Consider the following 21,207-nt stretch of genomic DNA (forward strand, 5'->3'; position numbering starts at 1 on the left):
CTCTGCCAGGCCTTCACTGCGGTGGTTTTCAGTTGCTGTTTGTTTGTGGGCCTTTCTGTCTGAAGTTTAGTCTTTAACAAGTGAAATGCATGCTCAATTGGGTTGAGATCAGGTGACTGACTTGGCCATTCAAGAATATTCCACTTCTTTGATTTAATAAACTCCTGGGTTGCTTTGGCTTTATGTTTTGGGTCATTGTCCATCTGTAGTATGAAACGACGACCAATCAGTTTGGCTGCATTTGGCTGGATCTGAGCACACAGTATGTCTCTGAATACCTCAGAATTCATTTGGCTGCTTCTGTCCTGTGTCACATCATCAATAAACACGAGTGACCCAGTGCCACTGGCAGCCATGCATGCCCAAGCCATCACACTGCCTCCGCCGTGTTTTACAGATGATGTGGTATGCTTTGGGTCATGAGCTGTACCACGCCTTTGCCATGCTTTTCTCTTTCCATCATTCTGGTAGAGGTTGATCTTGGTTTCATCTGTCCAAAGAATGTTCTTCCAGAACTGTGCTGGCTTTTTTAGATGTTTTTTAGCAAAGTTCAGTCTAGCCTTTTTATTCTTGATGCTTATGAGTGGCTTGCACTGTGCTGTGAACCCTCTGTATTTACTTTCATGCAGTCTTCTCTTTATGGTAGATTTGGATATTGATACGCCGACCTCCTGGAGGGTGTTGTTCACTTGGTTGGCTGTTGTGAAGGGGTTTCTCCTCACCATGGAGATTATTCTGCGATCATCCACCACTGTTGTCTTCCGTGGGCGCCCAGGTCTTTTTGCATTGATGAGTTCACCAGTGCTTTCTTTCTTTCTCAGGATGTACCAAACTGTAGATTTTGCCACTCCTAATATTGTAGCAATTTCTCGGGTGGGTTTTTTCTGTTTTCGCAGCTTAAGGATGGCTTGATTCACCTGCAAGGAGAGCTCCTTTGACCGCATGTTTACTTCACAGCAAAACCTTCCAAATGCAAGCACCACACCTCAAATCAACTCCAGGCCTTTTATCTGCTTAATTGAGAATGACATAATGAAGGGATTGCCCACACCTGCCCATGAAATAGCCTTGGAGTCAATTGTCCAATTACTTTTGGTCCCTTTAAAAACAAGGTGGCACATGTTAAGGAGTTGAAACTCCTAAACCCTTCATCCGATTTTAATGTGGATACCCTCAAATGAAAGCTGAAAGCCTGAACTTCAACTGCATCTGAATTGTTTTGTATAAAATTCATTGTGGTAATGTCTGTAACCAAAATTAGAAAAATGTTGTCTCTGTCCAAATATATATGGACCTAACTGTAGATCCCAGAGGACAGACGGACCTGGTCGTTATACCGCTAGGATCTAGTACTCATACAGAACAGTATAGATCCCAGAGGACAGAGGGACCTGGTCGTTATACCGGTAGGATCTAGTACTCATACAGAACAGTATAGATCCCAGAGGACAGAGGGACCTGGTCGTTATACCGGTAGGATGTAGTACTCATACAGAACAGTATAGATCCCAGAGGACAGAGGGACCTGGTCGTTATACCGGTAGGATGTAGTACTCATACAGAACAGTATAGATCCCAGAGGACAGAGGGACCTGGTCGTTATACCGCTAGGATGTAGTACTCATACAGAACAGTATAGATCCCAGAGGACAGAGGGACCTGGTCGTTATACCGCTAGGATCTAGTACTCATACAGAACAGTATAGATCCCAGAGAACAGAGGGACCTGGTCGTTATACCGGTAGGATCTAGTACTCATACAGAACAGTATAGATCCCAGAGGACAGAGGAACCTGGTCGTTATACCGCTAGGATCTAGTACTCATACAGAACAGTATAGATCCCAGAGGACAGAGGAACCTGGTCGTTATACCGCTAGGATCTAGTACTCATACAGAACAGTATAGATCCCAGAGGACAGAGGGACCTGGTCGTTATACCGGTAGGATCTAGTACTCATATAGAACAGTATAGATCCCAGAGGACAGAGGGACCTGGTCGTTATACCACTAGGATCTAGTACTCATACAGAACAGTATAGATCCCAGAGGACAGACGGACCTGGTCGTTATACCGGTAGGATCTAGTACTCATACAGAACAGTATAGATCCCAGAGGACAGAGGGACCTGGTCGTTATACCGGTAGGATCTAGTACTCATACAGAACAGTATAGATCCCAGAGGACAGAGGGACCTGGTCGTTATACCGGTAGGATGTAGTACTCATACAGAACAGTATAGATCCCAGAGGACAGAGGGACCTGGTCGTTATACCACTAGGATCTAGTACTCATACAGAACAGTATAGATCCCAGAGGACAGAGGGACCTGGTCGTTATACCGCTAGGATGTAGTACTCATACAGAACAGTATAGATCCCAGAGGACAGAGGGACCTGGTCGTTATACCGCTAGGATCTAGTACTCATACAGAACAGTATAGATCCCAGAGGACAGAGGGACCTGGTCGTTATACCGCTAGGATGTAGTACTCATACAGAACAGTATAGATCCCAGAGGACAGAGGGACCTGGTCGTTATACCGCTAGGATCTAGTACTCATACAGAACAGTATAGATCCCAGAGGACAGAGGGACCTGGTCGTTATACCGCTAGGATCTAGTACTCATACAGAACAGTATAGATCCCAGAGGACAGAGGGACCTGGTTGTTATACCGCTAGGATCTAGTACTCATACAGAACAGTATAGATCCCAGAGGACAGAGGGACCTGGTCGTTATACCGCTAGGATCTAGTACTCATACAGAACAGTATAGATCCTAGAGGACAGAGGGACCTGGTCGTTATACCACTAGGATCTAGTACTCATATAGAACAGTATAGATCCCAGAGGACAGAGGGACCTGGTCGTTATACCGGTAGGATCTAGTACTCATATAGAACAGTATAGATCCTAGAGGACAGAGGGACCTGGTCGTTATACCACTAGGATCTAGTACTCATATAGAACAGTATAGATCCCAGAGGACAGAGGGACCTGGTCGTTATACCGGTAGGATCTAGTACTCATATAGAACAGTATAGATCCTAGAGGACAGAGGGACCTGGTCGTTATACCACTAGGATCTAGTACACATATAGAACAGTATAGATCCCAGAGGACAGAGGGACCTGGTCGTTATACCGCTAGGATCTAGTACTCATATAGAACAGTATAGATCCTAGAGGACAGAGGGACCTGGTCGTTATACCGCTAGGATCTAGTACTCATACAGAACAGTATAGATCCCAGAGGACAGAGGGACCTGGTCGTTATACCGGTAGGATCTAGTACTCATATAGAACAGTATAGATCCCAGAGGACAGACGGACCTGGTCGTTATACCGCTAGGATCTAGTACTCATACAGAACAGTATAGATCCCAGAGGACAGAGGGACCTGGTCGTTATACCGGTAGGATCTAGTACTCATACAGAACAGTATAGATCCCAGAGGACAGAGGGACCTGGTCGTTATACCGGTAGGATGTAGTACTCATACAGAACAGTATAGATCCCAGAGGACAGAGGGACCTGGTCGTTATACCGGTAGGATGTAGTACTCATACAGAACAGTATAGATCCCAGAGGACAGAGGGACCTGGTCGTTATACCGCTAGGATGTAGTACTCATACAGAACAGTATAGATCCCAGAGGACAGACTGACCTGGTCGTTATACCGCTAGGATCTAGTACTCATACAGAACAGTATAGATCCCAGAGAACAGAGGGACCTGGTCGTTATATCGGTAGGATCTAGTACTCATACAGAACAGTATAGATCCCAGAGGACAGAGGAACCTGGTCGTTATACCGCTAGGATCTAGTACTCATACAGAACAGTATAGATCCCAGAGGACAGAGGAACCTGGTCGTTATACCGCTAGGATCTAGTACTCATACAGAACAGTATAGATCCCAGAGGACAGAGGGACCTGGTCGTTATACCGGTAGGATCTAGTACTCATATAGAACAGTATAGATCCCAGAGGACAGAGGAACCTGGTCGTTATACCGCTAGGATCTAGTACTCATACAGAACAGTATAGATCCTAGAGGACAGAGGGACCTGGTCGTTATACCACTAGGATCTAGTACTCATATAGAACAGTATAGATCCCAGAGGACAGAGGGACCTGGTCGTTATACCGGTAGGATCTAGTACTCATATAGAACAGTATAGATCCCAGAGGACAGAGGGACCTGGTCGTTATACCACTAGGATCTAGTACTCATACAGAACAGTATAGATCCCAGAGGACAGACGGACCTGGTCGTTATACCGGTAGGATCTAGTACTCATACAGAACAGTATAGATCCCAGAGGACAGAGGGACCTGGTCGTTATACCACTAGGATCTAGTACTCATACAGAACAGTATAGATCCCAGAGGACAGACGGACCTGGTCGTTATACCGGTAGGATAGCTACAACCCTTCTTCGTACATTTCCTGTAGGCATATTGTGCATTCACTCTTCAGCGTCAGACAGTAGAAGGGAGGAGTCTAGATGGCAGTCATGTGACTGTGATGTCATGAAGGTCCTGGTAGGAACCAGCAGCTGGCCGTGCGCAGAGCCCTGGCTTCGGCAGTGTCAGTATGTATGGCAGCGGGCTGTGTACAGGCGTGGCGTGGCTTTCCCAGGTGGCCGGTCTTGAGCAGATGTAGTTGTTAGGCCACATAATGACCTTTTATGCTCTGCCTCTCCAACACTCTTCCGCCTCCAGGGGTCGCTAAGCCCTGTGTACTCTATACTATAGAGTCTATAGAGCTATATTGCCCAGAGGGTCCACCTAGTTATGGTTAGCAATGTCTCCAGTGCTCCCGGGGAAGCCCCAATGTGGCTGCCATTTTCTGGAAGTCAGAGTAGCATTGCACCTAATAGGAAGGGATCTCCTGTGACTTGCAGACCACTGCTGAGATTACTGGTTATGGGTTAATTCTGTTTTTTATATTATTCCTTATGGGTCTCTCCTCTTTCAATGATAGAAGTCATTATTTGGGCTACATAGTATGGGAGTGTTACCTTTTTTTTTATAGAACTCAGGAAGTACTAATTAAAGGACTACAAGTCCCAGAATCCTATGCTGTATCACTTCCAGGGTGCTGTTTAGGGGTGACTGCCTGAAGTGTTATGGAGATGCCTCGATTTCCTATAAAGCTGCCCTTTAATTGAAGCTTGCCGGGAGGGTAAGATCTGGCATGGGTGATGTGTAAGAGCAGTATGATGAGGTGCTACACGTGCGTGGTCATGCTGTATTAGCTGATCGGCGAGATTATTAATCCCTTACAATTGCTGCATGTTAATATTTCATTGTTTCCTATCCTTCGTAGATTTTGATCATCTCTTAATGAAACCTTAAGTAAAGTATTCCAGTCTGCACTTCAAGCTGCCCATGTACGATGGACAAGAATCACATAAGTGAGAAGATACTGAAACTCACCTTGGAGATCATCTACCTGCTGACTGGAGAGGTGAGGGGTGCGGGGAATTGTTGCAATACAAATGCATAAGCCTATATGCCCCAAAAGAGCAGTATGGCCAGTTTTACTCCATGTGTAGAATATCGAGAATCTTAATTCATAATAAATGTATGCAGATGTGCCTGAAAGTAAAAAGCGTTGTGTCCCAGTATAGACTGTATGAGTCTGCTGTAGCTAACATGGCCTTCAGTAAAGCATTGGTCCTATAATGTTTCGCAGGATTACTCAGTGGTTAACAAAGCCGGTAAGCATGTCAGTACCATCCGAGGCAATCCTTGTCAACCAGAGGCGTTGTGCAGAATGGTGAGGCCTGACATGGATTCTCCACCAGAGGTATATGAAAAGAACAATGAGCAGAAGATCCTGGATCTCACCAATAAGATCATTGCACTGCTGACTGGAGAGGTGAGCGCTGCTGGGAATACTGGTAAAACGTTTCCACCATAACCCTAGGGGAGATGATGACTGAATCATTGTGTGTGTCAGGTCCCTATAAGATGTGAAGATATCATTGTCTGTTTCTCCATGGAGGAGTGGGAGTATATAGAAGGACACAAGGATCTGTACAAGCAGCTCATGATGGAGAATCACCCATTTCTTGGTTCCAGTGGTAAGATAAAGTCTAATGGTCTTTTTTTTAACATAATGAAATGTTTAATTTTATTGATTCATGGTTATACAAGATCAACAATGCATCAGGCCTTTAATAACGGTTGAAGCCACTTGCCTGTACCTATAGAGAACAAAGTACGCGGATCGCCCTTGTGTCTTCTAAACTTACAGCTTCATAGACACATATAAAGGCTGTAAACTTGGGTTGGAAGAAGTCTCTGTACCCAGCATCACTGCTACCTCAAAAGATTTGGAAAAACAACATGGCACCCAAAATCCAAACCAACAAAATCTGAGCTCCTAAATCCAAATTGTTCTGAGAATCCATAAGCTTACATTATAAAAGCCACTTCCGGGTCACACACAAACTCCTGTGTGATTCGGCAAGTAAGGAGTGAGGTCCTAAAGCACTTGTGGGGAAAGCAGACATGCTGCCCGTGGCACTGGTGGCATGTGCGACTGTAGCATATTCTCTTCTATACAGGGGTGAGAAAGACTGCTAGATATGTGCAGTGCGCCTTTGATATGGCGAGGCATACCCCTAGCTTCAGAGGAGCAATTATGTGGGAGAAGAAAGCTAACTTTATGCGCGAGTTTTGCAGAAAGCTGGCTATGATGCCAGCTGTTATCAATCATGTTATCACACCCACAGGGGCATGATAACATGCTAAGACAGCCGACTAGTCTGGGAAAAATGCCCCATTAACCAGTATAAGGCCTAATCAGTGTATGAAACACGTTATAAATCCTTTTTTAAACTCGAGTCTAGATGTTAGACACTATAGAGGGCTTGTTAGGCAAGGTATTTAGCAACAAGTAGTCTAATGCTGTTGGGTTGGAGGGCAGGAGGGATCTGACAGGCTCAATTTTAAGTATTAGGCAGGGTTGCCCTAAAGAAGATCACACAACTGCAAATGCAATGGACATGTATAAAAATAAAACCGCAATAGTTTGAAAAAAAAACAACTAAATGTTTTATCGAGGCAACTTAATAGTATAATACCTGAATCAATTGTGTTTCTTACATTGTGGACTGTGCATGACATATAAAATAAATGATCATTTGTGTATGTCACTCTATGAAAAAGAGGCCTAACAAAATGTATTACCACTGGACTGTCGACATTTTATTATTATTATTATTATTATTATTATTATTATACATTCTTATAACACCATTTATTCCATGGCGCTTTACATGTGAATACGGGGCAAATATAGACAAATACATTAAACATGAGCAAAAAACAAGGCACACAGGTACATAAGGAGGGAGGACCCTGCCCGCGAGGGCTCACAGTCTGCAGGGGATGGGTGAGGATACACTAGGAGAGGGTAGAGCTGGTTGTTCGGTGGTTCAGTAGGTTGAGGAACACAGCAGGCTATAGACTTGACTGAAGCGGTGAGTCTCCAGGTTCTTTGTTGGGGTAGAGAGTTCCAGAGTATGGGGGAAGCACGGGAGAAGTCTTGGATGCGGTTGTGGGAAGAAGAGATGAGAGGGGAGTAGAGAAGGAGATCTTGAGAGGATCGGATGTTGCGTATAGGTAGGTACCGGGAGACCATGTCACATGTATGGAGGAGATCTCTGGGTGATAGGAAGCCAGTGAAGGGCTTGGCATAGGGGAGAGGCTGGGGAATAGCGAGGAGACAGGTAGATTAGTCGGGCAGCAGAGTGTAGGATGGATTGGAGTGGTGCCAGAGTGCTAGAGGGGAGTCCATAGAGTAGGAGGTTGCTGTAGTCGAGGCGGGAGATAAGGGCATGCACTAGCGTTTTTGCAGTGTCGCGGTCAAGGAATGCGCAGATCCGGGAAATATTTTTGAGTTTGAGACAGCAGGAAGAGGCAAGGGCTTGGATATGTGGCTTGAAAGAGAGGGCAGAGTCGAGGATCACCCCGAGGCACCGAGCATGCGGGACTGGGGAAAGTGAGCAGCCATTGACATTGATGGATAGGTCTGGTGGAGGGGTAGAGTGAGTGTTTTGTCCATGTTCAGTTTTAGAAAGCGAGCAGAAAAGAAGGCTGAAATAGCAGACAGTGCGGAATTTTGGTAAGGAGAGGAGGTCAGGTCCGGATAGGTAGATCTGCGTGTCATCGGCGTAGAGAATGGTACTGCATACTGTGGGATTCTATGAGCTCTCCAAGGCCGACGTTGTAGATGGAGAAGAGTAGGGGTCCTATTTAATGGGTTGTTCCAGGAAAAAGTAAAAATTCAGTCTTCCATCCAAAGTCTTGGTTTTATATTTTGCTCCCGAAGTTTCTTTTACCTGAATTGTGTCCTTGTGGGAATTCCCTTGTCACAAACTAGGCCACGGCTGAAGTCTGTGCTGCCATAGAATCAGAGCAGAGCTGTCCTGAGCCAGAGTCAGTAGGAGAAATACACTCACGCAGCATCACAAATAACTACCACTCCAAACATGCCATACTGTTCAGCCACCAATGATTGAGTCTTGGATGGATATTTATCTCAGCTCTGTGTCTGCCATGCTCCATGAAGCATGTTTTTTAATTTCCAGTTTTACATTTTCACCACTTTTGGGCATTGCGTGCATCCGTCTACTGCTCTGTATGTAATTATTATTTGGCTGACAGTCATGGGGTTAACAGTCCCTGCAAATTCGGGGTGTCCTGAGCCAAAAAAGTGTTTGAACACTTGAGCATGGGGCCAAAAAATGCCTCAAAATTGACTCAGTGTTATCCCCTTCACCCTTGGGACTTTCCTTTTTTTTTTATCAATATAGCCATATGAAGGCTTGTCTTTTGCAAGACAAGTTGTACTTTTGAATGATAGAATGAATGGTATCGTGTGATTCACTGGAAAGGTGGGTAAAACAGATTCCAAATCTGTTAAAATTGCAAAAAAAGTGTAATACCACAATTGTTTTTTGTTTAGTTTTTTTTTTTTTATTTACAGTGTTCACTATACGGTAAAACTGACCTGGCAATATCATTGTCCGGGTCAGTATGAGTACGCAGATACAAAACATGTATAATGTTTTTTTTATTATTATTATTTAAGTGGTAAATTCCGAAGTTTGGAAGAAATGCAATTTTCGCTTGTGTCCTCATTTTCCGAGACATTAAACGTTTTTAATTTTTTTTTCCAGATCTGGTGTTGGGTGAGTGCTTATTTTTTGTGCCCTGAGCTAATGTTTTTACTGATGCCGTGTTCGGGTAGATACATTATTTTCATGGCCTCTTATTGCATTTTATTGCAATGTCTCCAAAAACACGTAATTCTGGCGTTTTGATATTTGTTCTTGTTTGTCGGATTGATTCAATTTATAATTTGATAGATCGGACTTTTATAAAATGCGGCAATACCAAATATGTTTTTTTTTGTTGTTCTTTTTTAATGGGACAAAAGGCTTTCACATGAGGATCATAATGACTAGCATGGAGGTCATGCAGGTCCCGGCTGTCATGAAAACCCATCAACACAACGCAATCACGTCACGGGTCACGCTGATGGGCTCATAGAATGACAAGCTCCCCTGCCAGTGCATGTTGAATGCAGTTGTCAGAGATTAACAGCAGGGTTTAAAAGCCCCAGGCGGAACTCTGCTCCAACTATGGCTGTTAAAGGCACATGATGGTTGATTAAATGAGCCATCATGTGCGGGGAAAGATGCGAGCCTGTCTCAAGGTCAGGGACACGACTTTTGATGTACATGCATGCGAAAAGTCGTGAAGGCCTTAATAACTATGATATGTAGTAATCTCCTACACCTTAGGCCTTTAAAGTGATCCTGTCAGCAGGATTTTGCAAAGTAAACTACTGGCATTGTGATGTTGGCATTGTTACACTGATTAAAATAATACCTGGGGTGAAGAAATCCTCATTGTGGTTCTTGTGTAATCAATGTTAGAAGTTTTCAGCTAATGAGCTGTCCTTGCTCTTGGGCAGGACTGTAGGCAGAGTCTTATCTTCTGCTCTAAGCAAGAGAAACCAAGGAGAGACCTGCCCACAGGCCGCCCTGAAGCTCAAACATGTTCCTCATCATCAAGACAGACTGTTTATGCTTCAGGCTGGCCTATGTGCAGGTCTTTCCTTGGTGTCTCTGGCTTAGGGCAGGAAGATAACACTCTGTCTACAGTACTGCCCCAGAGCACAGGCATACCATTAACTGAAAACTTCTAATATTAATTGCACAAAGTAAGACAAAAAGGGGAGGAAAAATGATCAAAAAGTCCCATGTAAAGTAAAATTGTAGCAAAACTTTATTTAACAATTGTAATAAACAGGCAAGGAAAAAACATGGAAACACATTGCATATGCAAAATACGTTCATGGGACACACAGGGCATGGAGGTATGACATACCTCAATAGTAGGGTATTCGTAATAGGACATTTATAATGAGATATGTAACATATAAGGCAGCCCTGCAGTACAAACCAGGTGGTATGATGTCAGGCGATTTATGAGCATCTACTATATAATTGTCTAAGGGTCACTTCCGTCTGTCTGTCCTTCTGTCTGTCTGTCTGTCGCGGTTATTCGTTTGCTGATGCTGATTGGTCTTGCCAGCTGCCTGTCATGGCTGCCGCGACCAATCAGCGACGCGCACAGTCCGGAAGAAAATGGCTGCTCCTTACTCCCCGCACTCACTGCCCGGCGCCCGCATACACCCCTCCGCTCACCGCTCACACAGGGTTAATGCCGGCGGTAACGGACCGCGTTATGCCGCGGGTAACGCACTCCGTTACCGCTGCTATTAACCCTGTGTGACCAAGTTTTTTACTATTGACGCAGCCTATGCAGCGCCAATAGTAAAAACATCTAATGTTAAAAATAATAAAAAAAATAAAAAATGATTATATACTCACCTACGCCGCCTTTCCCGCTCTTCGCGATGCAACCGGCACGTTCCGTTGGCACGGATGGTCTGGCAGAAGGACCTGCCATGACGTCACGGTCATGTGACCGCGACGTCATCGCAAGGCCTGCGCGGAAAGGACCTGCCGTGATGTCACGGTCATGTGACCGCGACATCATCACAGGCCCTGCACGCCTGCGCGAGCAGGCTGGGACCGGAAGCTGCCGCCTGTACCTCGCACAGCGACAGAACTACAAGTATGGTGAGTATGTTAGAACTACAAGGGGCCCTCGGATAGGAAGGTGAGTATGTTTATTTTTTATTTTTTAACCTGTGACATACGTGGCTGGGCAATATGCTATGTGGCTGGGCAATATACTACGTGGCTCTGTGCAATATACTACATCACTGGGCAATATACTACGTGCCTCTGTGCTGTATACTACGTCACTGGGCAATATATTACATAGCTGGGCAATATACTACATGGCTCTGTGCTGAATACTACGTCACTGGCCAATATACTGCGTCACTGGGCAATATACTACATGGCTGGGCTATATACTACGTCGCTGGGCAATATACTACGTGGCTCTGTGCTGAATACTACGTCACTGGGCAATATACTACATCACTGGGCAATATACTAGCAATATACTACGTGGCTCTGTGCTGTATACTACGTCGCTGGGCAATATACTACGTGGCTGGGCAATATACTACGTGGCTCTGTGCTGAATACTACGTCACTGGGCAATATACTGCGTCACTGGGCAATATACTACATCGCTGGGCTATATACTACGTGGCTGGGCAATATACTATGTGGCTCTGTGCTGAATACTACGTCACTGGGCAATATACTAGCAATATACTACATGGCTCTGTGCTGTATACTACCTCACTGGGCAGTATACTACGTGGCTGGGCAGTATACTACGTGGCTGGGCAGTATACTACGTGGCTGGGCAGTATACTACGTGGCTGGGCAGTATACTACGTCCCTGGGCAATATACTACGTCACTGGGCAATATACTACGTCGCTGGGCAATATACTACATCGCTGGGCAATATACTACGTGGCTGGGCAGTATACTACGTCACTGGGCAATATACTACGTGGCTGACCAATATACTACGTGGGCTGTGCTATATACTACTTGGACATGCATATTCTAGAATACCCGATGCGTTAGAATCGGGCCACCATCTAGTGAACAATAATCACCTAAGAGAAGGTGAATGTAGAATAGATGGCCCTAAGGTGGTAGCCTGAAAACTGACACCAATATAAGCAGGGGCTCACAATGCCTCTGAAGAGGCTATTTGCTTACATACTTTATAGTATGTTACTATCCTGCCTTATCTATTCCTCCAGATGTGCAATACAGCCAATAAATCACCCACCAACCAACTGCTCAACCTACAAAGCTGCAAAAATAAAACCCACCCAAAAATGGCCCAAAATCTATAGTAATAACAGAAAACTAATTTAAAGAAAGATACAGTAATATATTTTTGAAAATGTTTCCAAATAATGTTTTGAGAATTTTTATAACAGTAGTCATGAAACTAAAATGGACAGAGTGTCTTTGAAACAAGCTTGTGGGGGCTGGAGATGCCGTCTGGTTTTGAGCATGCCACTTTATCAATTTTTCACTAATGTAAAATCTGACGCTAATTTTAATGCTGGACTATATTGTGTTACAATTTTAATGTGTTTTTTGTGTTTTGTTTTTTTTAGATTTTCCAAGCTCCGACAACTTGTCAATGAAGCTTAATTTACATGTGCAATCCCCTGACGTTGCATGTGAGGATCATTCATTAACCTTATGTAAACCAAAGGCTAAAATCGGTGTTTTTGAAGACAAACAAAAGTGCACTCTCCAAACAGATCATGACCAATTCACTAGCCTGTCCACCTGTACGAAATACACACAGACCGAACCTGCTGACAGTGAAGAAGGGGTACTATCTGAGGACACAGAAGTGGATGTTATTTATGTACCCCCACAAAATACTCAGCTGGGAAGTTCTTCTGATGCCTACACAGCATATAAAGGAGGAAATCCCAAAGACTCGGATATTTGCTTGCTCAGTGAGCAGATACAAAATACACCCGATGGGAACAGAAGTGTGGTGGAGCCTTGTGAAGATGGCATTCTTGCAGTTGACAATATTTACACCCCAACATGTGTCAAATCTATGGATCTTACAGACCAGTCAACACAATGGGGAAACGATGTAAACTTAGGGCATTCCACAATGAGCCCACACCACACAAATCCCCAATATATGTCTGGTTGTATTATTGAGGTTCATTCTGATTGTGAAGAAGGAATTGTCACCGGCACAGATGTTTACACTCCCACAGCCCATAAATCGGCATTGTACACATCTGACAAGATGAAGGAGATACCCATTTCATGGGGAAAGGATGTCATATACACCAACGTTTATACACCTGTAGAACTAACACAAGCAGATTTATCTAGTATAAAGAAAGAATTGGTTTCATGGAAAGATGGAAGTCTGGAGCTCCAGAATATTTATATACCTTCAAAACCTATGGGAGAAAAAGCAGAGTCCACTAGTTATAGAGTTGATGCACTACAATGGAATGGAAGTCATGCTAACCCACATTCTTCACCTTCACTACATAAGGTATCTCCTCACATTAAGACTGAAGAGCATTTTCCAGACTACTATGAAACTGCAGGACAAACTCAACCTTCTCATACTCCTGTTAATCCAGAAGATTACAATGATGATGCCATTAAGAAGGAAATGTTAAATATGTCTATAGATTATGAAAATGATCTTGGCAGAGCAGAATACACTACATCCCAAATGTATAGTTGCTCTGATTGTAAAAAATGTTTTTCCAGTGACACAAATTTAGTCAAACACAGGCTAATGTGTAGAGGTAGAAAGCCCCATGTTTGTTCCGAATGTGGAAAATGTTTCGCTAGCGCCTCCTATCTTGTAATACATGAGAGAATCCACACAGGTGAGAAACCATATTCTTGTTCTCACTGTGGAAAAAGCTTTAGTCGGAAACCAGATCTGATCCGTCACGAAAGGATACATACGGGGGAGAAGCCATTTGCCTGCCCGGAATGTGGTAAATGTTTTACCAGTGTCTCCAATATATTTATGCATCGAAGAATTCATACAGGTGAAAAACCTTTTCCTTGTGGTGAATGCGGTAAACGGTTTATCAAAAAGTCTGACCTGGTTCGCCATCAAAAAATACACTCGAGATAGAAGCCTTTGCCTTGTTCTGACTGTGGAAAATTGTTTAGTGCAAAGATATATAAGATATGACTGTGCCGATATCTTTTTTTAAATAAAAAGGTTAGTTGACATTTATTATAAAGGGGTGTTCCCTCAATGGAAAGGTATTTTCTATCCATCGAACTGCCAGAAGTAGCCAAATGTTGTACTCGGTAGTTCGTTAAAAGGTTGCCCACTACCCTTTCTCCACCTGAATGTTTGCCTCTTTTAAAATAAAAACACTTATACTTCCCTCCCATGCCGGCACCATTCCAGATGTGTCCGCACTCGTGTTCCCAGAGCTCACATAACGTAATCTCACATGAGCCCGGAAACACAAGTACCGACACCAACTGCGCCGGCACGGGAGGCGAGTATAAGTGTTTTTATTTTAATGGGGGCAAACATTCAGATTAACAAGGGCTTGTCCTAGTAGTGGACAACCCCTTTAAACAAATTGAGTTCAAACATACAGACCTCCACTCCATTAAGAAATCCCTGTTCTTGGGATTGCTTTGGCTCTTAGTGGTCGGATCCCTAGAGAGTACTAATCAAATAGTGGCTCATGTTGAATTTTGGGAAAAACCCTATAAAGGGTTTCACGTTTGTCATGCATGACTCCATAAAAATTGTTGAAATAAATGTAGATATTTAATGGGTTGCCATTGGTCTCTCAAAACTGTAAACTTTTAATGCTTACCAGTTACATAAGAAAATAATTTCTCAGATGAGAAATGTATAACTTCTTTGTGTGACATTCACGTGAATGGCAATTATATGTCATTATTGGGTAAAATATTCCAATCACAGAATTGCAGAGTTCTGTTGTGAATTATCATTCTCTTTCAATCCACATCATAACCTCAGAATCTGCCTGCATATATATTAATAGATAAATATGTGCTCTTTATGGGTCCATTTTGGTATTTTTCATATATTTGGGACTCCAATCAGCTCAAAATGATCTTCCGTGGTTAGAGCTTGAAGCTCTGGTTAACAGAGTCTCGGAGGTCTCCTAAAGGAATCTAGACTTCTTCCTGGAATTGGTTCGCCGGCCAGTTTCCTTGATTTGGCCGGTCAACTAGAAACCTCAAATAAGCAGAACACCCGTTGGTAATCCTACTTGGGTGGCCAAGCACAATGTGCACCCGCTGCCAGGCATTTCTGCCAGCAGTGCCAAGATGAAGGAAGTGGCAGGACCTGACAGTGGAATGGTGTAGGAACACCATGAGGCTCTATGAGAGGGTCTTAGATCATGCTTTTTTCCAATGCTTTTGTAAGGCCATCTGGTTACATATTTCTTCAAACCCGTAACATAGAAGTTAATTCCTTAGAGCTATAACATAGGCTGGCCACATTTTGACTTTTGTGAGGGTTTTCTTTCTACAATGCCATTGATAAACTTTTAAACTATTAATTTGATATTTTTCTGGTTTTCTTTAGTCTATCCCAATCGAAGGCAATATGTGGGTGTTCTCTTTTGGGGACTATTTTTTCCAGATTACTATTTTAAGTCACCCTTGTTGGTACCATGGCCAAAAGAGGCCATATTTAAAGCTAGTGGTATAGGGGAACCAGTGGTGTTAACCATAGTAATCCAGCAGATATCTACATTAATTTGGACATCATGGAAGCTCAGTGGTGCAATCAGTTTGTAAGTAGTATTTTGTAAGTAAGCGCACAGATTATATATAGCAGAAATATATAATGTTAAATATGTTTAATAAGACTTTTTTTTACAGTTTGTTGCATGAATTTTAGGATGTTTCTACCAGTAAAATAAAATATAGTACATTTCTTCTTCATACGTCTTAGATTATAATTTACATGTGTTCTGGATGTTGTTAAGGACAGTGGTGCACATTTAGTTTAGAAACCAAAGTTTGTATGCCCTGATAGACTATAACCTTAATGATGGTGGTTTGATACATTACTTGATATATAGGACGTAGCACCAACCTTAACCTCTTCCTGATGGGGCCAGTTTTTTTCCTTCTACTTTTTTTTCCCTCCCCTTCTTCCAAAAGCTATAACTTTTTATTTTTCTGTCAGTTGTGCTGTGCATGGAGTTATTTGTTATACGGCAAGCAGACGTTTTATTGCTACAATTATGAGTTACATATAAATGTTTAGATCACTTTTTTTTACGGCGGATGGGGTAATGTTATATTTTAGTAGTTTAGACTTCTATGGATGAAATTGATTGGAAATTTTAGATTTCCTTAAGTTGTTTTTTTTTTAAATTACTTTTTACTTAAAATTTTGTGATTGGCGAGCTTAAGTATCTGGGGATTCAGGCGCCACCCCGCATGTTTGGCGCATTTTCAGTCATTAAACATGCAGGGATTGCCGGAAAATCACTGTACTGCCATAAACATATTGGCTGCTGACATTTCTGTGATTGGCCAGCTACATAGCGTCATCGGATCTATATAAGACCCAGTGATGCCATGTGCGGCACGCTGTACCCAGAAATAGTGTAAGGAGAGTTTCTGTTGCAGAAGGCACAGTGTGTTATATAGCGTTCCAGTACCTTCTGGGGCAATATTAAACCAACAGCCCTTTTTAGGACTAATTCAAATAGATATATTCTATAATACTGCTCTTAGCTGCAATTAGGGTAGAATTAGCCGCTGGAGTAGGAATAGTGTATTAGACGCACTTAGAGCAGTGTTGATTGCATTACATTCCTTGATGCTGCTACGTTGAATCAACGGTCCTTTTAAGTGACAATTTTAAATAAATTATATTCTCTAATAATACCACTCTTATTTGTAATTCGTTTAGGCTTAGCTGGCGGAGTAGGGATGGCATATTACAGGCATATTGTCACTGTTTTACCACGACAGAGAGGAGCCAGAAGACCGCAGTGTCTGATTTCATGTACTGTTTAGAAGCACTTCAAGATCATATTAAACCGTGCAGGTATCTGCTAGCAGTGTAGGGGTTAATCTGTTCAGGTTGTGAACTCCTGGAGCTTTCTTGCTTTGATGGTCTCAGCTGTCCTGTGTTGGCCACTCCCCTTTACTCGCCTCTGGCAATGAGGGACTGCTTATGGAGTTGGAGTGTTGTTCAGAAGACTGTGGTTTGGTGATTTGTCTGTGTGCATTACCTCATCCTCTCCTATTTGTTTTCTCCATCCTTCTCGGTGTTCCACTCTGTTGTTTGTGAGTGCATTTTTGAATGATTGGTATTTTCATTTATCCCTGTACATCTTTCTTAATTTGTCTGGTTTATGTATTCTTATACACAGCAACTCCTCACTTCCTTATCTTCCCACAGATAAGGGCTGATTTAGGAGCTTAGCAAGGCATGTGGCTCCAGCATCTTCACCATCAGAAGTAATCTGGGGAGCAGGTATAGCTAATAAGCCCCTAGCCCCAGGATATCCTGCAACAGTGCCGTGACACATAGACTTGGTGCTGCGATGTACATGCAAAACTCCTTTCAGGGACATTTTAAATACATTCTATTGGCTGTATAGATCATTTAAAATGTGCAAGGCATGCGGTAAGGGACGGGTAAGTGGATGTGCTGCTTATGGTGCACGTAGAGGCAAAAAAAACCAAAACAAAAACAAGGATCCCAACAATATAACTTTTAATGTATAAAGTTTAAAAGTATTCCAAGCAACAACTTTAAAACTACAAAATTACCATAGTGAATAAAGTAAGTATCAATAATGTGTCATACTGGGCCCTGTAAATATGCTAAATTGACTCCTGCCTGACATTGGAGGTTGGCATCCTAAGTTTCAGCGGTAGGCGCCCCCACTGTCCCTATAGATCCCTATGGTCAAAAAATGTGTCCCAATACACCCATTGCCCATGTGAAAAACACAAAAAAAAGTAAAAAGAAAAAAATTAAAAAACATAAATAATAAATGAGGAGGCTTTTATCCTTGCTGTGAAGGCTACGATTTCTCCAAAATGGGAGATAAATCACCCCTTTATGGCATACTATCCGTACCAGCCTATAGGCAAATGGAGTGCAAAGAGATTATATACTTGTCATTTGTTCAAATGCATTATAAAAGGAAAGCAAAAACTGAATATTTTTTCTTTTTTTCTCTCTCCCACCATAGAAAACAAACAATTTTGAAGACGAAGAATACACAATAAGAGAATTGTTACAATAAAAGAACAATAAAAACAAAAGCCATCTAGAATGGGGAGATGCAAAATAGGTAAAGGGGGACATAAGATGGAAAGAGCCCTTCATTATAGAAATGAGGCAAACCTTAAAGACTCATTTAGGCCTTTGGGGGCCATAGTATCCAAGGTCACTATCCATTTGGCCTCTTTCTGAGCCAAAAGTCTTTTGTAGTTACCCCCTCTAATACCCAGATGGATGATGTCTATACCCCTCACATTCAGGGAATGGTTTTAAGATCAGAGGGATCGGCCACCGTCTTGGCCGCACAAATGTCCCGCACATGCTCACACACCCATACACGTACAGTACAGACCAAAAGTTAGGACACACCTTCTCATTTAAAGATTTTTCTGTATTTTTATGACTATGAAAATTGTACATTCACACTGAAGGCACCAAAACTATGAATTAATACGTGTGGAATAATATACTTAACAAAAAAGTGTGAAACAACTGAAAATATGTCTTATATTCTAGGTTCTTCAAAGTAGCTACCTTTTGCTTTAATGACTGCTTTGCACACTCTTGGCATTCTCTTGATGAGCTTCAAGAGGTAGTCACTGGAAATGGTCTTCCAACAATCTTGAAGGAGTTTCCAGAGATGCTTAGGTGACTGTCGGTTCCGCTCTGTTATGGTGACTGTCGGTTGCGCTCTGTTATGATTACTGTCGGTTGCGCTCTGTTATGATTACTGTCGGTTGCGCTCTGTTATGATTACTGTCGGTTGCGCTCTGTTATGATTACTGTCGGTTGCGCTCTGTTATGATTACTGTCGGTTGCGCTCTGTTATGATGACTGTCGGTTGTTCTCTGTTATGATGACTGTCAGTGGTGCTCTGTTATAAGGACTGTCGGTTCTGCTCTGTTATGATGACTGTCGGTTCTGCTCTGTTATGGTGACTGTCGGGTGCGCTCTGTTATGGTGACTGTCGGTTGCACTCTTATAACTGTCGGTGGCGCCCTGTTATGTTGACTGTCGGTTTCGCTCTGTTATGGTGACTGTCGGTTGCGCTCTGTTATGGTGACTGTCGGTTGCGCTCTTATAACTGTCGGTGGCGCCCTGTTATGTTGACTGTCGGTTTCGCTCTGTTATGGTGACTGTCGGTTTCGCTCTGTTATGGTGACTGTCGGTTTCGCTCTGTTATGGTGACTGTCGGTGGCGCTCTGTTATGAGGACTGTCGGTGGCGCTCTGTTATGAGGACTGTCGGTTTTGCTCTGTTATGAGGACTGTCGGTTTTGCTCTGTTATGAGGACTGTCGGTTTTGCTCTGTTATGAGGACTGTCGGTTTTGCTCTGTTATGAGGACTGTCGGTTTTGCTCTGTTATGAGGACTGTCGGTTTTGCTCTGTTATGAGGACTGTCGGTTTTGCTCTGTTATGAGGACTGTCGGTTTTGCTCTGTTATGAGGACTGTCGGTTTTGCTCTGTTATGAGGACTGTCGGTTTTGCTCTGTTATGAGGACTGTCGGTTTTGCTCTGTTATGAGGACTGTCGGTTTTGCTCTGTTATGAGGACTGTCGGTTTTGCTCTGTTATGAGGACTGTCGGTTTTGCTCTGTTATGAGGACTGTCGGTTTTGCTCTGTTATGAGGACTGTCGGTTTTGCTCTGTTATGAGGACTGTCGGTTTTGCTCTGTTATGAGGACTGTCGGTTTTGCTCTGTTATGAGGACTGTCGGTTTTGCTCTGTTATGAGGACTGTCGGTTTTGCTCTGTTAAGAGGACTGTCGGTTTTGCTCTGTTATGAGGACTGTCGGTTTTGCTCTGTTATGAGGACTGTCGGTGGCGCTCTGTTATGAGGACTGTCGGTGGCGCTCTGTTATGAGGACTGTCGGTGGCGCTCTGTTATGAGGACTGTCGGTTGCGCTCTGTTATGAGGACTGTCGGTTTCGCTCTGTTATGAGGACTGTCGGTTTCGCTCTGTTATGAGGACTGTCGGTTTCGCTCTGTTATGAGGACTGTCGGTTTTGCTCTGTTATGAGGACTGTCGGTTTTGCTCTGTTATGAGGACTGTCGGTTTTGCTCTGTTATGAGGACTGTCGGTTTTGCTCTGTTATGAGGACTGTCGGTTTTGCTCTGTTATGAGGACTGTCGGTTTTGCTCTGTTATGAGGACTGTCGGTTTTGCTCTGTTATGAGGACTGTCGGTTTTGCTCTGTTATGAGGACTGTCGGTTTTGCTCTGTTATGAGGACTGTCGGTTTTGCTCTGTTATGAGGACTGTCGGTTTTGCTCTGTTATGAGGACTGTCGGTTTTGCTCTGTTATGAGGACTGTCGGTTTTGCTCTGTTATGAGGACTGTCGGTTTTGCTCTGTTATGAGGACTGTCGGTTTTGCTCTGTTATGAGGACTGTCGGTTGCGCTCTGTTATGAGGACTGTCGGTTTTGCTCTGTTATGAGGACTGTCGGTGGCGCTCTGTTATGAGGACTGTCGGTGGCGCTCTGTTATGAGGACTGTCGGTGGCGCTCTGTTATGAGGACTGTCGGTGGCGCTCTGTTATGAGGACTGTCGGTGGCGCTCTGTTATGAGGACTGTCGGTGGCGCTCTGTTATGAGGACTGTCGGTGGCGCTCTGTTATGAGGACTGTCGGTTTCGCTCTGTTATGAGGACTGACGGTTGCGCTCAGTTATGAGGACTGACGGTTGCGCTCCGTTATGAGGACTGACGGTTGCGCTCAGTTATGAGGACTGACGGTTGCGCTCAGTTATGAGGACTGTCGGTTGCGCTCAGTTATGAGGACTGTCGGTTGCGCTCTGTTATGAGGACTGACGGTGGCGCTCTGTTATGAGGACTGACGGTTGCGCTCAGTTATGAGGACTGACGGTGGCGCTCTGTTATGAGGACTGTCGGTTGCGCTCTGTTATGA

The 21,207-nt window shown here is 43.5% G+C and overlaps 1 protein-coding gene across 6 annotated transcripts; it reads left to right on the forward strand.

Moving 5' to 3' along the window:
* The first annotated feature begins 4,478 nt into the window (after positions 1 to 4,478).
* Positions 4,479 to 15,993, forward strand: LOC143764888 (uncharacterized). 6 transcript variants are annotated; one of them, XM_077250964.1, is made up of 6 exons: positions 4,479 to 4,599; positions 5,043 to 5,192; positions 5,337 to 5,477; positions 5,706 to 5,891; positions 5,973 to 6,096; positions 12,659 to 15,993. In XM_077250964.1, the coding sequence occupies exons 3-6, from the start codon at positions 5,406 to 5,408 to the stop codon at positions 14,179 to 14,181; spliced, it is 1,905 nt and encodes a 634-aa protein (XP_077107079.1). In that variant the 5' UTR covers positions 4,479 to 4,599; positions 5,043 to 5,192; positions 5,337 to 5,405; the 3' UTR covers positions 14,182 to 15,993. The 6 variants fall into 6 exon arrangements, with proteins under 6 accessions (XP_077107079.1, XP_077107081.1, XP_077107082.1 ...); XM_077250965.1 differs by having other exon boundaries at positions 4,575 to 4,646; XM_077250966.1 differs by lacking the exon at positions 5,043 to 5,192 and having other exon boundaries at positions 4,484 to 4,599.
* Positions 15,994 to 21,207: the final 5,214 nt, after the last annotated feature.

This window comes from Ranitomeya variabilis, chromosome 4 (genome assembly GCF_051348905.1).
Source record: "Ranitomeya variabilis isolate aRanVar5 chromosome 4, aRanVar5.hap1, whole genome shotgun sequence".
Taxonomy (NCBI): domain Eukaryota; kingdom Metazoa; phylum Chordata; class Amphibia; order Anura; family Dendrobatidae; genus Ranitomeya; species Ranitomeya variabilis.